Raw genomic sequence first — 20800 nt, forward strand, 5'->3', positions numbered from 1 at the left:
TTCTCTTCTCTCTTTTCTCTTCTCTTCTCTCTTTTCTCTTCTCTTCTCTCTTTTCTCTTCTCTTCTCTCTTTTCTCTTCTCTTCTCTTCTCTTCTCTTCTCTTCTCTTCTCTTCTCTTCTCTTCTCTTCTCTTCTCTTCTCTTCTCTTCTCTTCTCTTCTCTTCTCTTCTCACCTTATCTAAGATATATATATATATATATTTTAAATCGTATTATTTTTAATTATTTTTGTGTTAAGCTGCTTTTTTCTTCTGTTAGAAAAAACATTATTACTGGAAACTAGGTCTTCTTTTTCCTACTGATATGAATAGTTGCTCTTTTGGTGAAAGGCAAAATTATTAGTGTAAATTGTATCCTAGTAACATGGTATTGCAATTTTCAGAGGAAAGAAATACCAACCAATTTGAAATTGTAGAATACTCGGATACTTAAAATATTAAGAATTCTGTATTAAAAAAAAAAATAAAATACAGAACTCTTAATGACCAAACTCCCCCTGCCCTGCCTTGCCGCTCCCCATGGGCTGCAGCTCCCGCCCGGGGCCGCTCCCAAGGGTATCCACGGACCACGTCTCCACGGGGCGGTGCCCACGGGCTGCAGGGGAACGGCTCGCTCCTCTCGGGGGCCACAGGGAGCAGCTGCCCCGCGCCCAGAGAACCTCCCACACTCCTCTGCGGAGCCGGATGCCCACAGGGCCGCTGCTCTCCCACGTCTCATCCCTCTGTTCCAGCTGCTGTCGGGCAGCGGTTTCCTTCTCTTCCATCCACTCTCGCAGAATACACCCGAAGCACTGCTGGGCTCTATGAGCAGAGGTCACCAGCCCTGCAACCCCTCTGCTACCGAAATCTTGCTACATAAGCTCAGTAAACTGTGTTAGGAGCATCAGCTGATGTCTTTCATGACTGAAGCAAAGATAAGTGTTTAAGCTGGTGTGCAACAGAAAACTAAATACATTCATTTCCAAAAGCTCAGTGCTCTTTTAGGTGTAATGAATTCCTAGAAGTTTAAATGACTTTAAAAAATATGGATATTTTTTGCTATTATTGGTAGCTACATAGGTTTCTGCTCTCCCTTTCTATTTACTCAAGCAGCAGGTCAGTTTTTCCAAGGTGTTTCAAGGTGAGAACAGGAGGAAGATACATATGTGGGCACGCTCAGTGCTTGGAGGAGTAGGGAATGCTGACTGATGGTGGGCAGGTACATAGATAAATATCTTGTAAGGGAAATTGCAGTACAGTTAGAAGCTCTGGTGGCATTGCCTGAGTCAGTGAGTGCTTTCTGTGTCTTGAAAGTCATGATGAAAACAGAAGTGATTGAGGTGACTTCCCAGAAGCTTATACGCTTTGAGAAGGAAGAGGTTAAAAGGAACTGTGCAGTCCCATCAGCAGAACGTTTGCTTAAACATATTTTAAAAGTTGTTTTGAATGAGAGTTGCACAGTGAAAGAGTATGAAAATTAAGGGAAGATGCATCTTCCCTGAAAATGTGATGTGGCTAATCATAGATGAAAGTGAATAAATGATCTGGAAGATCAATGATTAGGAGGAAAAAAACTCTTCTGCAAATAGTAAACAAAACTAATCTTGTCTCCTAAAAGCTATCAAGGGAATGCCAAACAGACCAAGGCTTAGAACCTGAGGATTTCTAACACAGATTTTCAGATTCACAAAATAACTTATTTAAGGAAGTCTTAACAAAACTTAATATTACAGGATATGTATGCATGCCAGCCAACACAGTAGGGCTGTGAGAAGATAGTTATTATGAAGTGAATTTGAAGAGCACACTGATAAAATGATCCTTGTAGTAGGATTTAGCTAGAAGTACCTCAAGCCCCATTTGCTGATAATATCACTAAGTTATACACAGTTTCATTCTTCGGTTGGGATCATGTTTTTAACATTTAAAATGCCCTTCTTGCATTGCTTAGATTTTGGTCTCAGTTGTTTGGAAAATAAGAACATTCCTAGAGAATGTTTTGCTTCAAAACTACTATTTCACTCTCACATACAAGCACACATGCACACAGTTACTCCTTTTTCTTCTTTTTTTTTCCTGTTGCTTACTTTGTCCTTTATAGTGACAACCAAAGCATGACACAGGCAAATAGGATACAGCTGTTGTGCTAACATTTTTGCATTCTTTCCTAATGAGTAACAAACCCAGTTTAGATCTGGCACCTTTTCTTATGATCTTAATTCTTGACAGATTTTCAGTCTCAGAGGAGAATAAAAATGATATCTCTTTCATTATAGAGGGGAAAAAAAATGTTGCTTTGTTGAGTACGCTAGGCTAGTTTTAGTGAGAGATCTCAAGCAACAGCTAAAACATGCTTGTTAGAATCATTAGAAAGTGTCTTGGAGACTTTTACCGCTACCATTTAAGTCAATAGTTAACTGTCATGAGTGTTTTTAGTTTGAATCAGAAGGGCATTTTTAAAGTAAATGTCCTGTTCCTTTACTGTTCTTCGTGGGAGGTTCTCAAAGTGTGTGTCAGATGAAAATAATCTGGGCCATTCCTGTCGCACTCCAAGTATGCCTTGATTGCAGAAGGGCTCTCAGTGTGTGTTGCCAAGTAGGAAAAAATCTCTGTTTGATGTGGACATCCCACAGTCAGCACCAAATCTCCCACCCCAAAGAGCAAATTGCTTGTGAATTTCTGACTGCAGGGGAGCAGAAATCCAGGTAACTTAATAATAGAATCATATAATGGTTCCTTAAAGATCATCCAGTTCCAACCCCCTGCTGTGGACAGGTGTCTTGTCCCACACGGTAGGTTTTGAGGGAGATGAATCTTTTTCTATCTCCTGAGTCGCATTTCCTCTAGTCAGCAAGGGATCGCTACCGCAATGTAATCATCCAAAACTCAGAGAAATAGTGTACATCATTTCATTGAGAGCTTTCTTAAGAACAACTAATACTATACTTGGAGGTAAAATTGGCTAATTTGCTAATTACTATTAATGAGCATTATAGGTAAGACAATATTAGGCAATAGCTACTACAAAGAGTAAAAGAATAAAAGAAGATAAAGAGAAAAGATTAAAAAAAATGAGGAAAGAGAGACAGGTATACAAATACAGCAAAGCAAAGCAATTCACCACTCCTAGATTCAGCAGTGTCTTGATGTCAGGTGCTGATCTCCAGTAGTGATGGGTCATCCAAGGTTGTGTTGGTCAGTTGATGGACTAGAAACAAGCAAGTCATAAATGGTCAAGCCTGCTCTTTTAGAGTGATGGCTTCTGTCTTCAGGATCTCAGCAGGAACTCCTTTGTTCCCATGTTCCAGGCTTTGCAAATTTAAGTTAGCACATAAGAGGAAGGAGGGAGACTCCAGCTTGTATCTTTCCTTCACAGGATACAGTGGTTTAATCTCCCAGTCACCTGTATCAAGCTCGTTTCATTTGTTCCCAGGCCAAATCTTCAGCCAGTAAACACTCTTGGGCCCTCCCATTCAAAGGCTCACAACTCCACAGAAATGTGAAACTGTCCATAAAGTGATGTTGATTGCCTCATGTTGATTTGAGACATTCCTTAGTAATCTCAGACAGCAGGGTTGCCAGCCACCAGCTCAGGCTGTCCAAGGCCCAATCCAACCTGATCTTGAACACCTCCAGGGATGAGGCATCCACAGCTTCTCTGGGAAGCCTGTGCCAGTGCCGCACCACCCTGTGAGTAAAGAATTTCTTCCTAACATGTAACCTAAATCTCCCCTCTTTTATTTTCAAGCTGTTCTCTCTATTCCTATCTGCCCGTGTAAAAAGTCAATCTCTTTCCTGCTTATAAACTCCGTTTGAGTACTGGAAGGCTGCAATGAGATCTCTCTGGAGCCTTCTTCAAGCTGAAAAAGCCCAATTCCCTCAATCTTTCTTTGTGGCAGAGATGTTCCAGACCTCTGGTCATCTTTGTGACCGTCCTCTGGACCCACTTAAACAGTTCCACATCTTCTTTGTGCTGAGGTCCCCAGTCCTGAATGCAGTATTCCAGATAAGGCCTTACAAGGGCACAGCAGAAGGGGGACAATTCCCTCTCTCTCCCTGCAGGCCACCCCTCTTTTGATGCAGCCCAGGATACAGTTGGCACAGTTGGCCTTCTGGACTGCACGTGCACTCTGATGGCTCATGTCCAGCTTTTTGTCCACCAGAACCCCCTAAGTTCTCTGCAGGGCTGCTCTTGATGAATTCTTCTCCCAGTCTGTACTCAGACCTAGGATTGCCCCAACAACAAGTGCAGGATGTTGCACTTGTCTTTGTTGAACCTCTTCATGTTCATTTGGGCCCACTTTTCAAGCCTGTCCCGGCCCCTCTGAATGGCATTTCCTCCTTCTTTTGTTTCAGCTGTACCACAAAGCATGGTGTTGTCAGCAAACTTGCTGAGGGTACTCTCAGTCCCACTGCCTTTATCTTAGGTACTGAGATATTGAAGAGCACTGGTCCAAGACGAACCCCTGGGGTGCACCGCTCATGAATGGCCTCCACCTGGATATAGATTAGTCGACCATAACACTATGGCTGTGATGATCCAGCCAGCCCTTTATCCTCTAAATAGCCCAATTTTCAAATCCATATTTCTCTAACTAGTGATAAGGATGTGGTATGGGACCATGTCAAAGGCCTTGCAAAGGTCCAGGTTGACAACATCAGTTGACCATCCTGTTTCTACCAGTACTGTCACTCCATCACAGAATGCCACCGGATTGATCAGCCAAGGAAGTATTTATACCTCTGTTAGTATCTGAGTTCAGTGATGTTGTCTGTGTGTCATATGCATAACTCATATAAGAGTTTAAACTATTTTATCAAGAAATCTCTTCTAACATGTTAACTGCTATAACATTTTCAAGTCAGTTCAAAACAACTGACAGGCCAGTAGTGTGTAAATGAAACTCAAATTTGAAGTAGATCCTTTTCCTCATATGTAATCTGCTTTGCAGCCCTTATCTTTAAACACGCTCGTGTGTGTGTCAGTCACCTGACACATCCTTGTGAAAGTTACTTTTATGAAGGTGGGCCTTCACTGTTACTGTCTCTTAAGAGACATGCATCTATATTTTCCATAAGGGCAATCGATGTATATCCAAAATAGACTTGGAAATTTGTTTTATGTTCTCAGAGTACTTGTACTCATCTGGTGTCTAAACAGTGTGAATGATAGTATCTGTGTGAATAGCCATTAAAGTTATCTTGCCTGTTTGATCATTAATATATTGCTCATGGAATGAAAGCGAAACATCAGTTTTCAGCTTCAGTCACACTGTAGCTGTCTTTTGAAAAAAGACATCACTTTCCAACTGTGACATGTTTAGTGTTTTGGAAACTGCATCAGTTCTCTTTTCACAGAAGCTCTTGGAGATGTCTCTTGTTAGTGCTATGAATAACTTACGATTTTGAAAGAGAATTTACACAAGCATGGGCTAGTATCTCTGCACTCCTGTCATTTTCACTTAGCCCAGCAATTGAAATTTAGGGTAAGACTTTACACTACAGTCTGGTTCTTTATGAACCTGCTAGACCAGGATAGTACATTACTACTTTCTACAGTGATGCCAACTATTTCATCAGTGAAATCCGTTGTGAAGCAGCTGCTAAATCATGCTCTTCATTCTTGTATATAGCCTTTTTAAAGATAATTGCAGTTGCTTTTTAAGAATATACATAGATAAGTGCTCCAACTATTTCTGTGGATTAAGTGCAGAATAGTAATAAATATGTATTGTTTGTTGCTTAAATTGCACATTCACTTTTCTTTCTTTATTCCGTAAGCTTCCTATCTCCTATTTCTCCTTTCTTCCAGAGTTTGCTATTTGCAGATGGAAAATACAAGTAACACCCAACTTCTTCAAAAAGGAGGATTTTCCTGATAGAAACCTTGACATTTCTTTGAAATTATTTATAATAAAAGTATAATAGTGCACACTTCTATTCCCGTTGTTTCTTCCTTAGGTCTTAAAGATCAACAATTTCACAGAAACAGTGTACCCATAATAGTGTGAAAATAAGAGCATTTACCAAAGTTTCATGGCTAAGTGAAGAAATTATCTGTCTAGAGTTGAAATATATTTTGTATAAGCAGTTTTGTATAGAGGCACAAGTGTTTAGAAGAACAGCTTGGATTTTTTTTTTTTTAATTTGGAATTTCTGGTATAAAGTTTAACTTTTGTTCATATTCTGGAATACCTAAACCGTGACAGCTATGAGCAGGGTGTCAAGTGCCTCAATGTTAAGCTTTGCAAAGGTACGGCAGCCTTCTCTGTTATCTTCCAGCCTTATAAGATCCTGGCCTTGCAGGTGTGCTTTGCGGTGGCCCTTGCCTGTTAAAAATCAGGCCCCCTAGACACATGCTTTTATTTTCTTTCAGAAGTTACCAAAGCAGATGGAAGATGCTGTTCTTCATTCTCTTTTTGTAGTACAGTTTTGGGTGCAGAGCGCAGAGGACATGATGACTTAAACTTTTTTCCTCTAGATGTGACAAAATGAGACCCATATTTTCTGCAGTTGTGCTGTGTCATGTATTTGTTAGAGGGCATCTTTGGCAAATAGTTGTCTCTCTGTCCCGCTGAAGTGCTTCCACATTAAGATCAAAAATGTGGGCAATTTTGAAAGTCCTTGTTTATGAACAAAGGGTCAAAGTCTCTGCAGCATCTGATCTTAATATACTGAAATATAATGTATGAGTACTTTATAGCATAATCTTATGGTTTAACATAAAAAGCTGTTTTCACTGATTCATCAATGACCAAAAGAGGGGTCTTTTCTTCGGCTGAATTTTCTTATCAGATATCTAAAGAGGCTTATTCATCCTTCAGTTTTCTTCTAAACCAAGGTCAATATTTACTTTTTGGATATGAAAAGTGAAAGAGGACATTTGTTTTCAAATGAGAGCATTCTGATGGCTTGGCAATATTGCAGAAATGGATCAAAGGTTGACACATTCTCAGTCTTACAAGTATTCTGTGAAGTGCCTGAGAAGGCTCTCCTTTTCATTTATAAAAATTACTGTCCTGTACTTCCAAATAATGTTTGGTTTATGTGGCTTATGGCTGTGGAGGATTCCAGCTGTGATACCAAAATCTTTTTATGTATGAGCAAAGAGTTCATATGCTTACATGGTTTTAACTGGCAAATGATTCTTAATTCACTGGCAACAGAAATGCAGTATTATGCAATAACTTGATACATCTTTATCCTTAGCTGATCCTTTTCCTATTGAGGTGATTTGCCATAAGTTGATAAGATTGCTTTGGGAGCAGGTCGTTCTACAATAAATAGTTCAAAGCAGAATAGTTTCTTATACTAGGGAAGTTAGGCCTTTTTTTTTTTTTTTTTTTTTAGGAAGCCTTCCTTTTAGCAGTTTTCTTTTAACCTCATTCCAGTGCAATTTGATGGCATTTTTTTTTTTTTTTTTTTTTTTTGAGACAAGAAATAGTAAGCTTCAATGTGTTCTTAATTATTTTGCCACAGCCAGAAAAAACTATGTACACAGTGGTTAAATTTATGTGGAAAGATGGTAACACTTAATGGCAGCCTGCTGGCCATGCCTACTGATAGCTGGGGCAATGTAATGTGTGTGCCATGATCATATTCACTACTGATGTCATTAGTTTTTTTCATTCTCTTTCACAGAAAAATTGCCATGCAGAGTCCAGGCCCTTGAGTGGTCTTTTAAATCTTCTTCATAAGCAAGAATTTGAATTTACTTAGCAGTGTAAGATGACAGGATAATGGGAAAAACAACAACAACAAGAAGAAAAACAACAAAACACCGGTCCTTAATATTGATGTAGTTAACTAAGCTTAGTAAAAGGTGAATGACAATTTGAGGAGTGTTTCAGCTCTGCATTAAGTGATGATTTCTTTTGCTGAGGTAGTTGTGCATACTGTTTCAAAATACTCTACATTGAAAGATGTAAAGCCGTCTCATGCAAACCCTCGGCAGTGTTTGTACTTGAGTCCTTTCACACTTTCTTTATGCAGTCTTCTGCGTAAGGCATGTCTGAATAAGAAATGGACAAATGTACATTTTTAATTAATACATTAATGGATGTAATTAATACAGTTGAGATGGCAAGATGAAGGGTTGTTTATATCACTAGTGTGATTAATTCCACTGAAGACATGAAAGTACAGAAAGAAGGAGCCAAGAACTAGCAGAGGCTTTATTCTTTCAGACTTTGTTATTTTAACTAACATCTTCTAAGTAATAAGCTAAATAAATTGAATCTAGATCCTGCTTCACTAAAGACAGTGGAAGTTACAGCTTTGACCTTAGAAAAGTTAAAGTCAGACAAGTGATCCAACTTTTCTTATTTGGGAATAAATACTTAAAATGACTACAGTTAGAAGCATAATTTTATGGTAAGCTATGCAATGCTTCTGTGACAGGATACCTCTTTCTTCAATATTAGTTGCTATTCGCAACATACCATCCAACATGCCATCCAGCCAGATGCCGGGTCTAAGACCCAGTCTTCTGTCTGCTGAAGTAGATCTGTCCAACTGGATGGAAATGTTAACCACAAAGAAGGTGCCAAACTGTGCTCTTGTGGCAAACAGCTCAGCAGATTCCTGAGAAGGAACTTAATCTGCAACACTGTGTTTGTCAACTTCGATGAGTTTTACTCTTTTTGCTAGGTTAGATGTTGTCATCCAAAACATCCTTGAACAATGAATTTCAAAGTTCAGTGGTATATCCTGTGAAAAACTACTTTTATCAGTTTGTTCTATGCATACTATTGACTATCTCCATTCGGTACTTAGCTTTTATGTGGTAGTGCTTTTGTTTAAGTCATTAAAACCCTGTTCATCCCCTTTACACACTACATAAGTTCGGAGTTCACTGCCAAGAGCATTCTCTTTTTCAAGCTACTCTGATTTCTTTGTCTTTATTCAGAAATTACTTTTTTCTTCTGTTACCCATATTGCTTTTTGTTTTTTCTTTTTGAGAATTTTTTTTGAAAGAGTGTAATTGGGACAATGTGCAGACTCTAGCTTCTTACTGTAATACATCTTGTCAGACTGTCTTTTTCCCTATCTTAACTCTTAATTTTATGTTTTCTAATACCATACGAAATTTAAAGCTCAGTTAAAAGTATTCTTTCAATTTAGTGGCTGTAGAAGGAAAAGAATTTCACTGCCAGGCAAGTGTACAGAAAGACCTGCCACTCAATGAACAGAGCTTGATATGTGATCTTTAAAAGCTATTTGAAGTTATAAACTTTTAAGTTTCCTCCTATTCAATCCTGTCCAGAGAAAACAGTTAAAAATACACTGAAATACATGCAGCCAGATTCTGATCTAACATACTGAGCAACACTATGGAGTTTGGTACATAGATACAGCAAGCAAAGACGTTAAATATGCTAAATTATGAGGTAATTTAATGTAGCCCATCAGTTCAGATTTTCTTTGTTAACTCAGTGTAGCCTTGGGAAAGCACATATCATGCTCTAATCTAGTCAGAATTTATCCATTCCACAGCAGAGAAAATAATCATCATCTGAATTCTCCATTTAATGTAATGAAGATTGACATCAGTTGTTTCATGTATTTGTCATTGTGAAAAGATTATTTGTCTGCTGTCTTTTAAACAGATGCCTATATTTTTTTTGATTGTTTATTTGAATTTAATTTTTGTCAGTAGCTGCAAGGAGTCATAACCAGGAAGCAATATGCTATTCAATTAACATTTCCTCTGAAATCATGCTTTTCATAGTACATTCCATTTTTATAAATGCAGAGGTATTTTGCTAGATGTAGATGGAAGTCTGGTGGTTTTGACTGCAGATTAAACTATAGGTGATATTTTCATCTGTCAAAAGCATGTTTAGTATTTTTAAAGGCCAAAATACTGACATTTCCTAAACATGTAAGACAAGCGTGTCTTTTACCAGTGATTATTAGACATATAATACTAATGTATCTCACATTCATTAGGGCCAACTTTTACATCTTTATTTGTTTTTCTTACAGTTTTCTGCCGTAGAAGGAGTTTTGGAGCTCATGCTCATTTCCTTCAAAGTTCCATTCATTTTTCCAGATCATAAGAAATTACAATAATATAGTGCTGACACAAGGCATGAGACCAATGTAGAGTACACCTGATTTGTAACTTCTACTACATGGTACATAATCTGTTCCCAGTGGCAAAGGATTGACTATAGCAATTGGAAAGTTGTGCCTGTGATTGGGGATAATAATTTTGATGGAAAGTTTACTGCATAATCAAAGAAGGAATGTTTTGTATTATATTCTGCTCACATTCTGTTTTTCATTTTGTTTCACTTGATTTCAATTTTTTTGATGCAAGGTTGAGTTAAACTGTTCAGCTTAGCTGAGGTTAAGAAAAGATGAATATTTGTAAGGATGTAAAGGCATCATGAAATGTTATAAAGAAACAGAAATATGCTCAAAAGTAGATTTAGAAAGACCAAATTTTAGGAACTCTTAGAATTTGTTGACTGCAAAAGTAACAAATTCTTAAGCACTTATTTTCTAAGATAATTTTGTTGATTCTGATAGGAGTACAGCAAGTATGGGATAGGAACTTCTAGGTAGAGAAAAGTTTTCCTACTTCTACTTTTCTGCATATAGTTGAAAGTCTTGCAGTTCCTGAAATAACAAGAACTGACCCGCAAATATCTTAGAGTACAAAGGTATCTCATATTACAGTTAAGGTAGTTTCAGTATCAGTAGTATCAGTAGTATCAGTAGTTTGCCTTGTTGACTCACAGGCAGTTCATGACCAGTTCTGAACTCTGCATGCACCCCTGAAGAAGTACATGAATTGCTGGATTCTATTTAGTCCTCTACTTTAGCCCATGCTATTTGCATTCACTTCAGCAATGTTTTGTCTATTCCATAATGTCAGACAATTGTGTTACTTTCTTGATAGTAAATGCAGTCAGTACCACATTTGGACTGCAGAGCTTGGATATCTTTTTCATTTTGAAGAGAAACCAAACAGATAAATTTACTTTTTCCATGGCAAGCAAAAAAGAAGATATGCTTTTAAATACTAAAATTGTGAGGTGCTCTTCATTATGTCTTCAATACTTATTCCTGTGCAGAAGCTCTCAGTAAGAAGTTATTGTGGCCCTCTCAGATATTGAGATACACCCGTTTACTGTTAACTTTCTTCTCTGCAGTGATCATCCTGTAAGGTTGAAATTCAGCTTGCATGACAACAGTTGTACACTATTGTACTAGATACATCAAGTCTGATTGCTGTTTGGCTCGAGACACTCATGTAGATAGATGAATACATGTTTTTAGAGCAGGTACAGAATTACTGAACAACATTGTATCCCTCAGCCACTCCTCATAAGTTTTCTTTTCTAGTCCATTCACCAGCTTCGCTGCAATTTCCTGAATACATTCCAGCAACTCCATTTGCATCTTTTAATAAGAAGCCCAAAACTGAGCACCGTATTGAAGGTGTGGCCTTACCAGAGCTGAGTACAGAGAGACAGTCACTTCTCCAGTTCTCCTGGCCACTCTATTTCTGATACAAATCAGGCTACTATTGGCCTTCTTGGCCACCTGCACACACTGCTGGCTCATGTCAACCAAAAGCCATAAGAGTCTCTCCTTTGGCTTGCCTTGTTTTAAAAATGCTGTATCAGTTTCTCAAAGTAGGAGGTGAATGCTTAAGCATTATATCTCAGGAACTTTAGTTTCAAAGCTCAAGTTTATGAAAAATGGTGTGCAGTACATTCAGTACATTAGTTGTTTGTACACGTAACTATTCCCCATTGTATTTGCTTTTTGAATACACTTTTTACCATGCTGCTTTTTTCTACAGCCAAACAAAATTCTGACTCATTTGCTTTTTTTGTCTTTGGACAGACAATCATTCAGCTTAGAATTGCTTTCTACTCATAGATTCCTTCAGCTTTCAAAAAAGTAACTGAGTACAGTGGAAAATAATCTCATTCACACGTATCTTTGATTCAAAGACGTTTGCCTTTAGGCCTTGTGTTTTTGGAAAAGGGAAACTGAAGAGGCCAGGTGCAATGTGAAGATTATTATTAATGTTACATGGCATCTGATGCATTTGAGACAGTTCACTGTTGGATTGAAAACATGTTTTTGCTATCTTCTCTCATTTGGATGAATAGATGTTTCAAAGAGTCATCCTGCTGTATTTCTAAATGCCTTTAATATAATCAGGTCTAAGCCTCAACGTTACTGTAACTGTTTAACACAAGGCTAACCCTGTTCTGGTGAGGCTAATCTCCCTTTAATCCTTCTAAGAATGTAGTGATACAGTGCAATGGTTTAGATTTGTGTGGCAATGCTGTCTAAGGACTTGATTGTTTTCCCTGTTTACAGCTTTTTTTTCCCACAGTTTGACCAGCACAGCTATGTTTGTGTCTGATGTTTATCTGGACCAGCAGAATGACCAGGTTTAAATTTCTAAATGCCCTTCTTTTTCTGTAACTCTATCAGGTCTGGGAAAATTACTTTAGCAGTAATAATAGAATGGCATTATTTTATTGAAGCTTGATTTTTAAAGATTAAGGATGTAAAACAATTTTGGTAGCAATTTTGAAGGTACCAATGTGAGTTACATACCAGAATCCTGACTAGTTTCTATATTCCTTCCATATCTACCCACCATATGTGTCTTTGGAAACTACCTGCAGCTTCTAAACTGACAATCAAACGTTGTTAGTGGCTCAGAAGAGTAGCAGTCCCATAGCTTTAGGTAGGCTTATGTGCTACTGAGGACAAAACCAAATCATTTTACAATTATAACTGTAAGATTTTGAGTTTCTCCAGAGACTGCTATTCGAAAACAAGAAGCTTTAAGTATCATAGAATCATAGAATAGCCTGGGTTGAAAAGGACCTCAGAGATCAAGTTTCAACCTCCCTGCTGTGTGCGGGGTTGCCAACCACTAGACCAGGCTGCCCAGAGCCACATCCATCCTGGCCTTGAATACCTCCAGCGATGGGGCATCCACAAGCTCCTTGGGCAACCTGTTCCAATAGGTCACCACCCTCTGTGCGAAAAACTTCTTCCTAATATCTAACCTAAGTCTCCCCTGTCTTAGTTTAAAACCATTCCCCCTTGTCCTATTGCTATCCACTCTCGTAAAAAATTGTTCCCCCTCCTGTTCATATGCTCCCTTCAAGTATTGGAAGGCCACAGTGAGGTCTCCCCGGAGCTTTCTCTTCTCCAAGCTAAACAAGCCCAGTTCCCTCAACCTTTCTTCATAGGAGAAGTGCTTAAAAGCAAACTAATTAAAGCTTAATTTGTATTTAGTTATATAATGTTATATTTACTATTGTTTATATTTCCCTATATTTAGTCAAATAATCTATGAAGTAATTGCAAGGCTAATCAAATATTCAGTGTAGGGCTGACTTGATGAGGTGAATTGGATACTGCATGAGGTGAAAGCTTATAACAAGAGCTGTGTTGCCTGATTACAGAAGTGAGAATGTTCATGGGAGTTTTCTAGCAGTTGTCAACATTGTGAGTTCTTATCAGAGTTGAAGCCTGAACTGAAAACTTAATTTAACTACCTTTTCTCCAGCACTGTCATTTTTTTTTCCTGGTGGTATAAAGGCATACCAAATACAGTGTCACTGATTACTATCTCAGTTTAGAGAGAAGAAAGAAACTTGTTTGTTTGATGTGTAAAATGAATGTTCAAAAAATGAATAGATAGAAATAAGCATAGAATCATAGAACCATAGAATGGTTTGAATTGGAAAGGACCTTAAAGATCATCCAGTTCCAATCCCCCTGCCATGGACGGAGACATCTTCCACTAGGGCAGGCTGCCCAAGGCCCCATCCAACCTGGCCTTGAATGCTTCCAGGGTTGGCGCATCCACAGCTTCTCTGAGCAGCTTGTGCCAGTGCCTCACCACCCTCTTGAGTAAAGAATTTCCTCCTAACATCTAACCTCAGTCTCCTCACTTTTAGTTTAAAACCATTACCCCTTGTTATATCACTATAGGCCCTAGAAAAAAAATCTCTCCATATATTTCTTAATGGATGCCTGTAAGTAAAGTACTAAAAGGCTGTAATGAGGTCTCCCCAAAGCCTTCTCTTGTCTAGACTGAACAAGCCCAGCTGCCTCAACATTTCTTCACAGGGAATGTGCTCCAGTCATATGATCGCTTCTGTGGCCCTCCTCTGGAGCCACTCTTACAATCCATGTCTTTCTTGTGTTGATCTCTCAACCTGTTAGCTGCACTTCTTTTTTAGCAGCCAAGAATACAGTTTGCTTTCTGTGCTGCAAGCTCACATTGTCAGTTTAAGTTCAGTTTTTCACAGTGTGATGCAGTGCAGTGCAGAGCACTGCTCCCCCAAGTCCTTCCCCCCAGAACTGCTGTCAGTCCATTTTCTGGCCAGACCATATTTGTGCTTGAATTGCCCTAACCCATGTTCAGGACCTTGCATTTGGCTTTGTTGAACTTCATGAGGTTTATCTGGGCACACTTCTCAAACCTGCTCTGGATGGCATCCCTTCCCTTCAGTATTTCAACTGCACCACCAGTTTGGCTTTATCTGTGAGCACTTTCTCATGATTTACTTGATTTATTCACTAGAACTTGTATGAGAGGTTGTTAATGTACTTTTTTTTTTTTGCTTTGCAGCTATTGGCTGACGAACAAGGTCCACATCAAACGACCCAGCACTGGTCTCCTCATGTACACCCTTGCCACCAGATTTTGTGATGAAATTCACCTGTATGGATTTTGGCCATTCCCAAAGGATTTACATGGCAAACCAGTCAAATATCATTATTACGATGATCTGAAGTATCGGTACTTTTCTAATGCCAGCCCTCACAGGATGCCATTGGAGTTTAAAACATTATATGTATTACATAACAGAGGAGCACTTAAATTAACAACAGGGAAATGTGTACCACAATAAAGCACATGTGAAGTACAGTAACAAGTACAGAACATGTTTTTCAACATAAGGTTGCTGTGGAATGGCAGTGGCATCCCAGTGAGGATATGTTTCAATAACCTTTCAGCCATTGGAAAAATGAATTTTCTCAGAAGTACATAACCAGCTATTATACCTGCAAAGTGCTATAAAACTAAGCTATCCAAGGGTTCAAGTAAGTGCCACTTTCACTAAGAACAAAGTTTGAATGTATACTCAGTAGTGTTTACAGTATCCAATGATACATTCATCATGGATTAAAGAAGAAAAATATAGCCTGCTTACTGCTGGTTTACCACTGTGGTCAGAGAGCCCACAGAAGACATCACCTGTGGACAGAATATTTTCTTCTGCAAATAAACTAGGCTTTGGCAGAAAAAAAAATCATTATGGAATTGAGTGGAGAAGGTGAAATCCATAAAATAAAACAAGTAAATACATTCAGTCAGGGGACTGTTTCTGATCTTGTATTATAACCTGAGCTTTTGTTGCTGTTTTTCTTACGGCTGTTGGTTGGGTTTTGTTGCTTTTGAGTATTTGAATCCTTAAAGGATTTTGAGGATGTAATGAGTGATTAAAAGTAAATATTTTATGGAATTGTCTTAGGAAAAAAAAACCAGAAAAAATAAACACAAAAAAATGTAAGAGTAGAAGTGTGGAGGGAAACATAAAATACTTTGTCAGTTGTTATTGTGTTGTAACTACTGTCACACGACTCTTAACCTCCCAATTGTTTTTCTAGCTACAGCTGTCGATACATGGAAGCACTCAGAGATAAGTCATTTTGAGCCATTTTTTAAGAGTGTTTCTGTTGTGTTCCGATTTGAAGACATTTACAAAAAGGTGCCCTTATTTTTGGTACCAAAGATTACTCTTATCGTGTATACACCTTTTCCTTGAAGAAATAGAGTAGATTTAGTATGATGTTTCTTTGCTGCTGAAGGGAACATGTTTAATTTTTTGAACTAAGCATCTCAAAAGTGAAGACTCTTTACTTACTTTGCCTATATAATTTCATTCTTCAGAAAAATCTCCAGGAGTAAATAAATTATTTCATACATTCAAATATATATGTGGTTTTTATTCCTAATTGATTGGAAAACACAAAGTCTAAAGAAACTCAGGTGACATAGCGTAACGTGGTTAAAGATGAAGTCATGGCCAATTAAATGGAAAATAAATGAGCTGTAGGTCAAAGAGATCTTTTAAATCTCATGTTTCTAATGGTGTTGGATGATAACTCTGTGTAGTATACCTCTTTTCTATCAGTTTGATGTTCTGATGTGTAATTCTCTGAAAAAACAGCTGCATTATTTTACACTCATTTTTCTGAGCATCAACTTTGTTTATCTATGACATTGTGAATTCTTTCCCTCTCTTTCAGAAAAACAAATAATTTACAGGAAGGCAAGGGAGGGTCAGTACAACATATAATAATATACAGTACATGTGTGCATATGATATGTTTTAGCTCTTCAGGAGCAAGTGAAGTGAAAACACTGTAATTCCACCCTTTTCATGTAGGGCTAGACTGAGGAAGTGGCATGCAGACACCAGGAGTATTTTCTTCTTATGTTTTCAGCTCTAGATTAGATTTTCATCTCCAGTGATGTTTAGTGGATCTGTTGTAGTTTGAGCAATTAATATGTACACGGCACTAACAAATATTACTCGTTAAAAGCACCACGTGGTAACTATTTTTCCTTGTATGTTCACATGTATTTCATCACGCATGGCTAGAGGTCTGTGATTATGCAAGTTTGGTAGGTTAAATCACTGCCTTGCAGACAGTTTTGCCAAAAGTTGATGGGAAACAGAAAATTGTTATACTTTATCTAGGACACAGTAGCATCTTTACTTATTCACCTGTCTTTTCTACACAGGACAATTTACTTCAGCTGTATACAAAGATGTGGGATGCAGTACTAACTGCACACCACTGAAACAAAGGCATTGCTAGGAACTAAACAGCAGTGCAGGGTGGAATGTTTCATTTGTTGTTGATCAGCTACAGTGAGTTCTATATACACCATGCAAACTTGTAGTTTAGGACAAGATATTTCCTTGATAGAAGGTGGGCTTATTCCTATTGTTTCCTAACTGCTAGTGTCAAATTTTTAAAATGCATTTCATATACATTGATTGACTTTCCCTTGATGAATTCACAGATGCTAGTCTCACAGAAGCTCAGAAGAATACCTAGTAAGCTTTATCTGTTCCTCTGGGAATGTTTTTTCTTCAAAGTAGTGTCAGGCTATCAACAAAAAGAGAATTCAAGTCAACTAAAATACAAACTGACAGAATTGTTTTAATTACACAGAATCAGACAGAATGGTTGAGTTTTGAAGGGATCTCTGGAGAGTAACTGGTTTATAAACAGGAAGATAGATGAGGAAGCTTACCTTCGGAAGCCAACAGCTGAAGAAAGTTTTGGCCTAAGCTTGTTTTACAAGATTCACATTTTATTCTCTGTAAGTGAAATCAATTTTACTAAAAAAGACATAGAGTCCAAATTTCCACCTCATTATTAAGGTCTGATAGATCGGGGTGATTGAAGGCAAGGTTTCTCCAAGGTGGCTTGACACATGTACGTCAGCAGCGCTTGCTTCCAAGGCAACATTAGTTTTGCCATACCATCTCAAAACTAGACCTAAACCTTCAGACCTTCCAGACCTCATATTGCATGCTTATGGTAACATGAGGCATGGTCTCATGGCACTCTACCCTTATCTGCAGTCCTTCTCAAAGAGCCATCCACTTGCCCACGCAAGTCTCCACACAGAAAGTATTTTACTCCTCACTAACCGATCTTTTGTCTCACCTTGGTTGTTAGCCCTGTTACTACTAGGCAGCCATAGCAGTGGACTCATTGCAAACATCCTTTCTCACCTTTCCTTTAGACCTGGCTCTGTATTGCTGTGGGGTCTTTGTACATGTATCTCCAGGCATTCCAGGTCATGAAAAAAGAATCTAGGTCCCCTGTATGACATTTTGCCTACAGTTGACCTGGTGGAGAAGTGGAGGTACTGCAAAGGCTTAGCAGCTGTATAGGGACTTTACAGTGAAATAAATTTGACCTAGTGGTCCTTTTCAGTGCAGCAGTGAGCAGCTCAAACCTCCATAGCTGACTTCTCAATTATGTGCAAAATTCTCTTTTTTATAAATATTCATACCTCCTATGTTGCCTATCGGATAACAGACTTTATTAAAATTATTACTTTTATCATCCAACACTATCCACAACTATTATGAAGTAGATAGGATAAAAAGAAAGAACCCTAATATTGTGATGAGATCTGCCCCATTGAGGATCATCTGTGGAATACCCATTGACTGAGTGTTCATCAAATTTATTGTCCCATAGGCCATGGTAATTGCCAGCCATACTTCCTAAATATATGTTTAAAATAAGAACCAGGAGCTACATCAGGACAGCAGTGTATATTTTTCCAAATCTCATTGCAGCTCTACATTAAATAATGCAATTTCATTCATATAAAGTTATTATAAATTGTTTAACATCCTGTATATTAATGTTTCTGTGGCAGAGAGTCTTTCTCCTATATTTCATAAAGACAATAGATAAATACCTTTGATTGGTAAGTTTTCAGCTTTGGGACAATTTTTTATCCCCCAGCTCTGAGCCACTCTCCACTGAACCTTTCAGACTTTGGCTGGTTTACACAATCTGATGTCTAATAAAAGCTGTATCATTATTTTGTTGAACAATAGTATGATTGTGTTGAACACCAGTATGTGCTTGAGGTCAGCACTTCTTTTTTTTTTTTTTTTGCTTTCTTTTTTTTTTCATTGATTACAATTTGAAGAAGAATAGGTGTGGGTTCAGAACATTTTATTAGTGTTTGATCTAGAAAAGTGCTGAGCACTCCTTGCAGTGACTTTCCTGGGAGAGATGTGTCCAGGATTTAGATGGGGATCTAGATTAGCATATTTCAGGATATTAATCTGAAATTGCACGTTATTTATTTTTAAGAGCACTGTTACTTTGTGTAGGGAAAAGCACAATTGTTCTAAATGTAGATAAAATAAAGGAAGAGTGTTTACAGAGAGCATCATTCCTGCACAGTACTACTGCTACTGAGCATATGTAACACAATTTCTGTGGTTTAAAGTATTGATATGTATTCTGTCAGAATTGTCATGTTTGACACTTTAATATTATTCCAAGTACAGCTATTGGGGATTGTTTTCTTATTTGTACAACTGTAAAATAAATAATTTGTTTTCATTTTTCTGCTATATTCTACTCCATATTCCTTTGTAACACAGTGTTGATAATATTTTTCAATTATGTGCAAATTGTGAAGATATGTGGGAGAGTGTCTGCTCCTTCAGGGGTGTCTGATCAAGGACTTTCTCAGCACAAAAGGGGATATTAAGAAAAGGAGGAAGCCATAAACAAGAACACAGACAGACAGAAACCTCATCAACAGATGGTAACGGAGGCAGTAGCTGGTCAGTCACGTCGCTTGGTAATGTGGAGTGTGAGAATATTTCTTCCAGTACGATTATCTGATTGAGGACCTTGTCAAGTGGGATGCTAAGGAAAAGGGAGAAGCAATAAAATATACAGAGGCACAAACCTGGTTGACAAATGTAACAGAGATAAGAACAAGAAACCAGCTTGGTCACTCACATTAATGGATGGACTGGCAAGAAACTGCACACAAAGTGGGACTTTGCAGCTGATAAGGATGCAGACTTGAGGGTCCAGGATGTCAGAGAGAGTCAGTGGGACTGTCAGCTGATAAGGTGACCTGCAAGGGAAGGGGACAGGGGTCAGCCAAATGGGGAACAGATAGAAGAGGTAGGTAGGAAAGGGGCTGGTTGCGGTGAATAGTTCCCAGTCAGTGCATTTGTCTGACTGAAGTCTGCACCTGATCGCCACAGCCTGTTCTGTCTCTCTATTAAATTCTCTCTCAGCGATCTCTCTGTGTGATCTCAGTCTCTGTCTCACATGTGTTGGAGCGTCAGGGACTGCGTGCTAGCTCCTTGGGAAGGGGTGAATGGACCGGGTGCCAGGGCCCAGTTTCAGACTGGGAGCATCAAGCAGCTGGGGGTGCACAGGCAGGTGAGAGGCCCAGAGTGTGGGCAGAGGGGCCGTGCTGTGCTGTGCTGTGCTGGGGGTGCTGGTGGTGCTGGTGTTGTCCTAGGGATGTTCCGTGTGGGCTGCAGCAGGGCCTGCTGGCTCTGCCAGCCCCAGGGTGGGAGGGGATGGACTGTGCCCCTCAGGTATGGGGTCATGTGTGCGGGGCTGCTGCAGGCAGCATCTGGGCTGGGGCCAGCTGTGTAGCAGCCAGGCAGCAGCAGCATGAGCCCAAGCAGGTGGAGGAGGCTGCCATGCAGAACAGAAGCCACGAGAGGTGCTGTTGTGCCAATTGTGGGCACACATGCAGTGTGCAAGTGGGAGACATAGGGGTGTAGAAGAGACATAGTCAGTGGGCAGCGCATGGCAGTGCTGACAAGCCAAAGGCCCTCAAGTCTAGGGCTGCTAAAACTGGCTGGACACTCCAAGAGAAGTAGGCCATGAGCTAAAGGGCTGTGATCTCCTAGAGTCATCCAGGGAGACTGTTCCACCTGCAGGGAGACCTGTTAGTCTCCAGCTGGGGTAGGAGTCAAAGAGACTGCTCCCCAAACAGTCCTCCCGACCTGAGGGCAGTATGTGGGCTCCATGGGCATCCCCCCCCCCCCCTAACTCTGGCATTTCTTCTTTGCCATTTGGACAGGATCCTCTTCAGCATATGAGTATCCTCACATGGTGAGGGACAGCAGGCAGCTGCTAGCTTTGGCAACAAAAGCTGCTGTCAAGCACTGAATAATATCTCCCTTTTAGGGAGGTCTCACATTTTATATTCCTCTGGGTACTATTTT

At 39.1% G+C, this 20800-nt stretch overlaps 1 protein-coding gene across 1 annotated transcript in view; it reads left to right on the forward strand.

Moving 5' to 3' along the window:
* The window catches only part of ST8SIA4 (ST8 alpha-N-acetyl-neuraminide alpha-2,8-sialyltransferase 4), a 60116-nt gene extending 40948 nt beyond the window's left edge, over positions 1 to 19168 (forward strand). Inside the window, exon 5 of the mRNA XM_021380469.1 lies at positions 14608 to 19168. Within this exon, the coding sequence (XP_021236144.1) occupies positions 14608 to 14890 (283 nt within the window). The 3' untranslated portion in view covers positions 14891 to 19168. The remainder of the gene's footprint in view (positions 1 to 14607) is intronic.

This window comes from Numida meleagris, chromosome Z (genome assembly GCF_002078875.1).
Source record: "Numida meleagris isolate 19003 breed g44 Domestic line chromosome Z, NumMel1.0, whole genome shotgun sequence".
Taxonomy (NCBI): Eukaryota; Metazoa; Chordata; class Aves; order Galliformes; family Numididae; genus Numida; species Numida meleagris.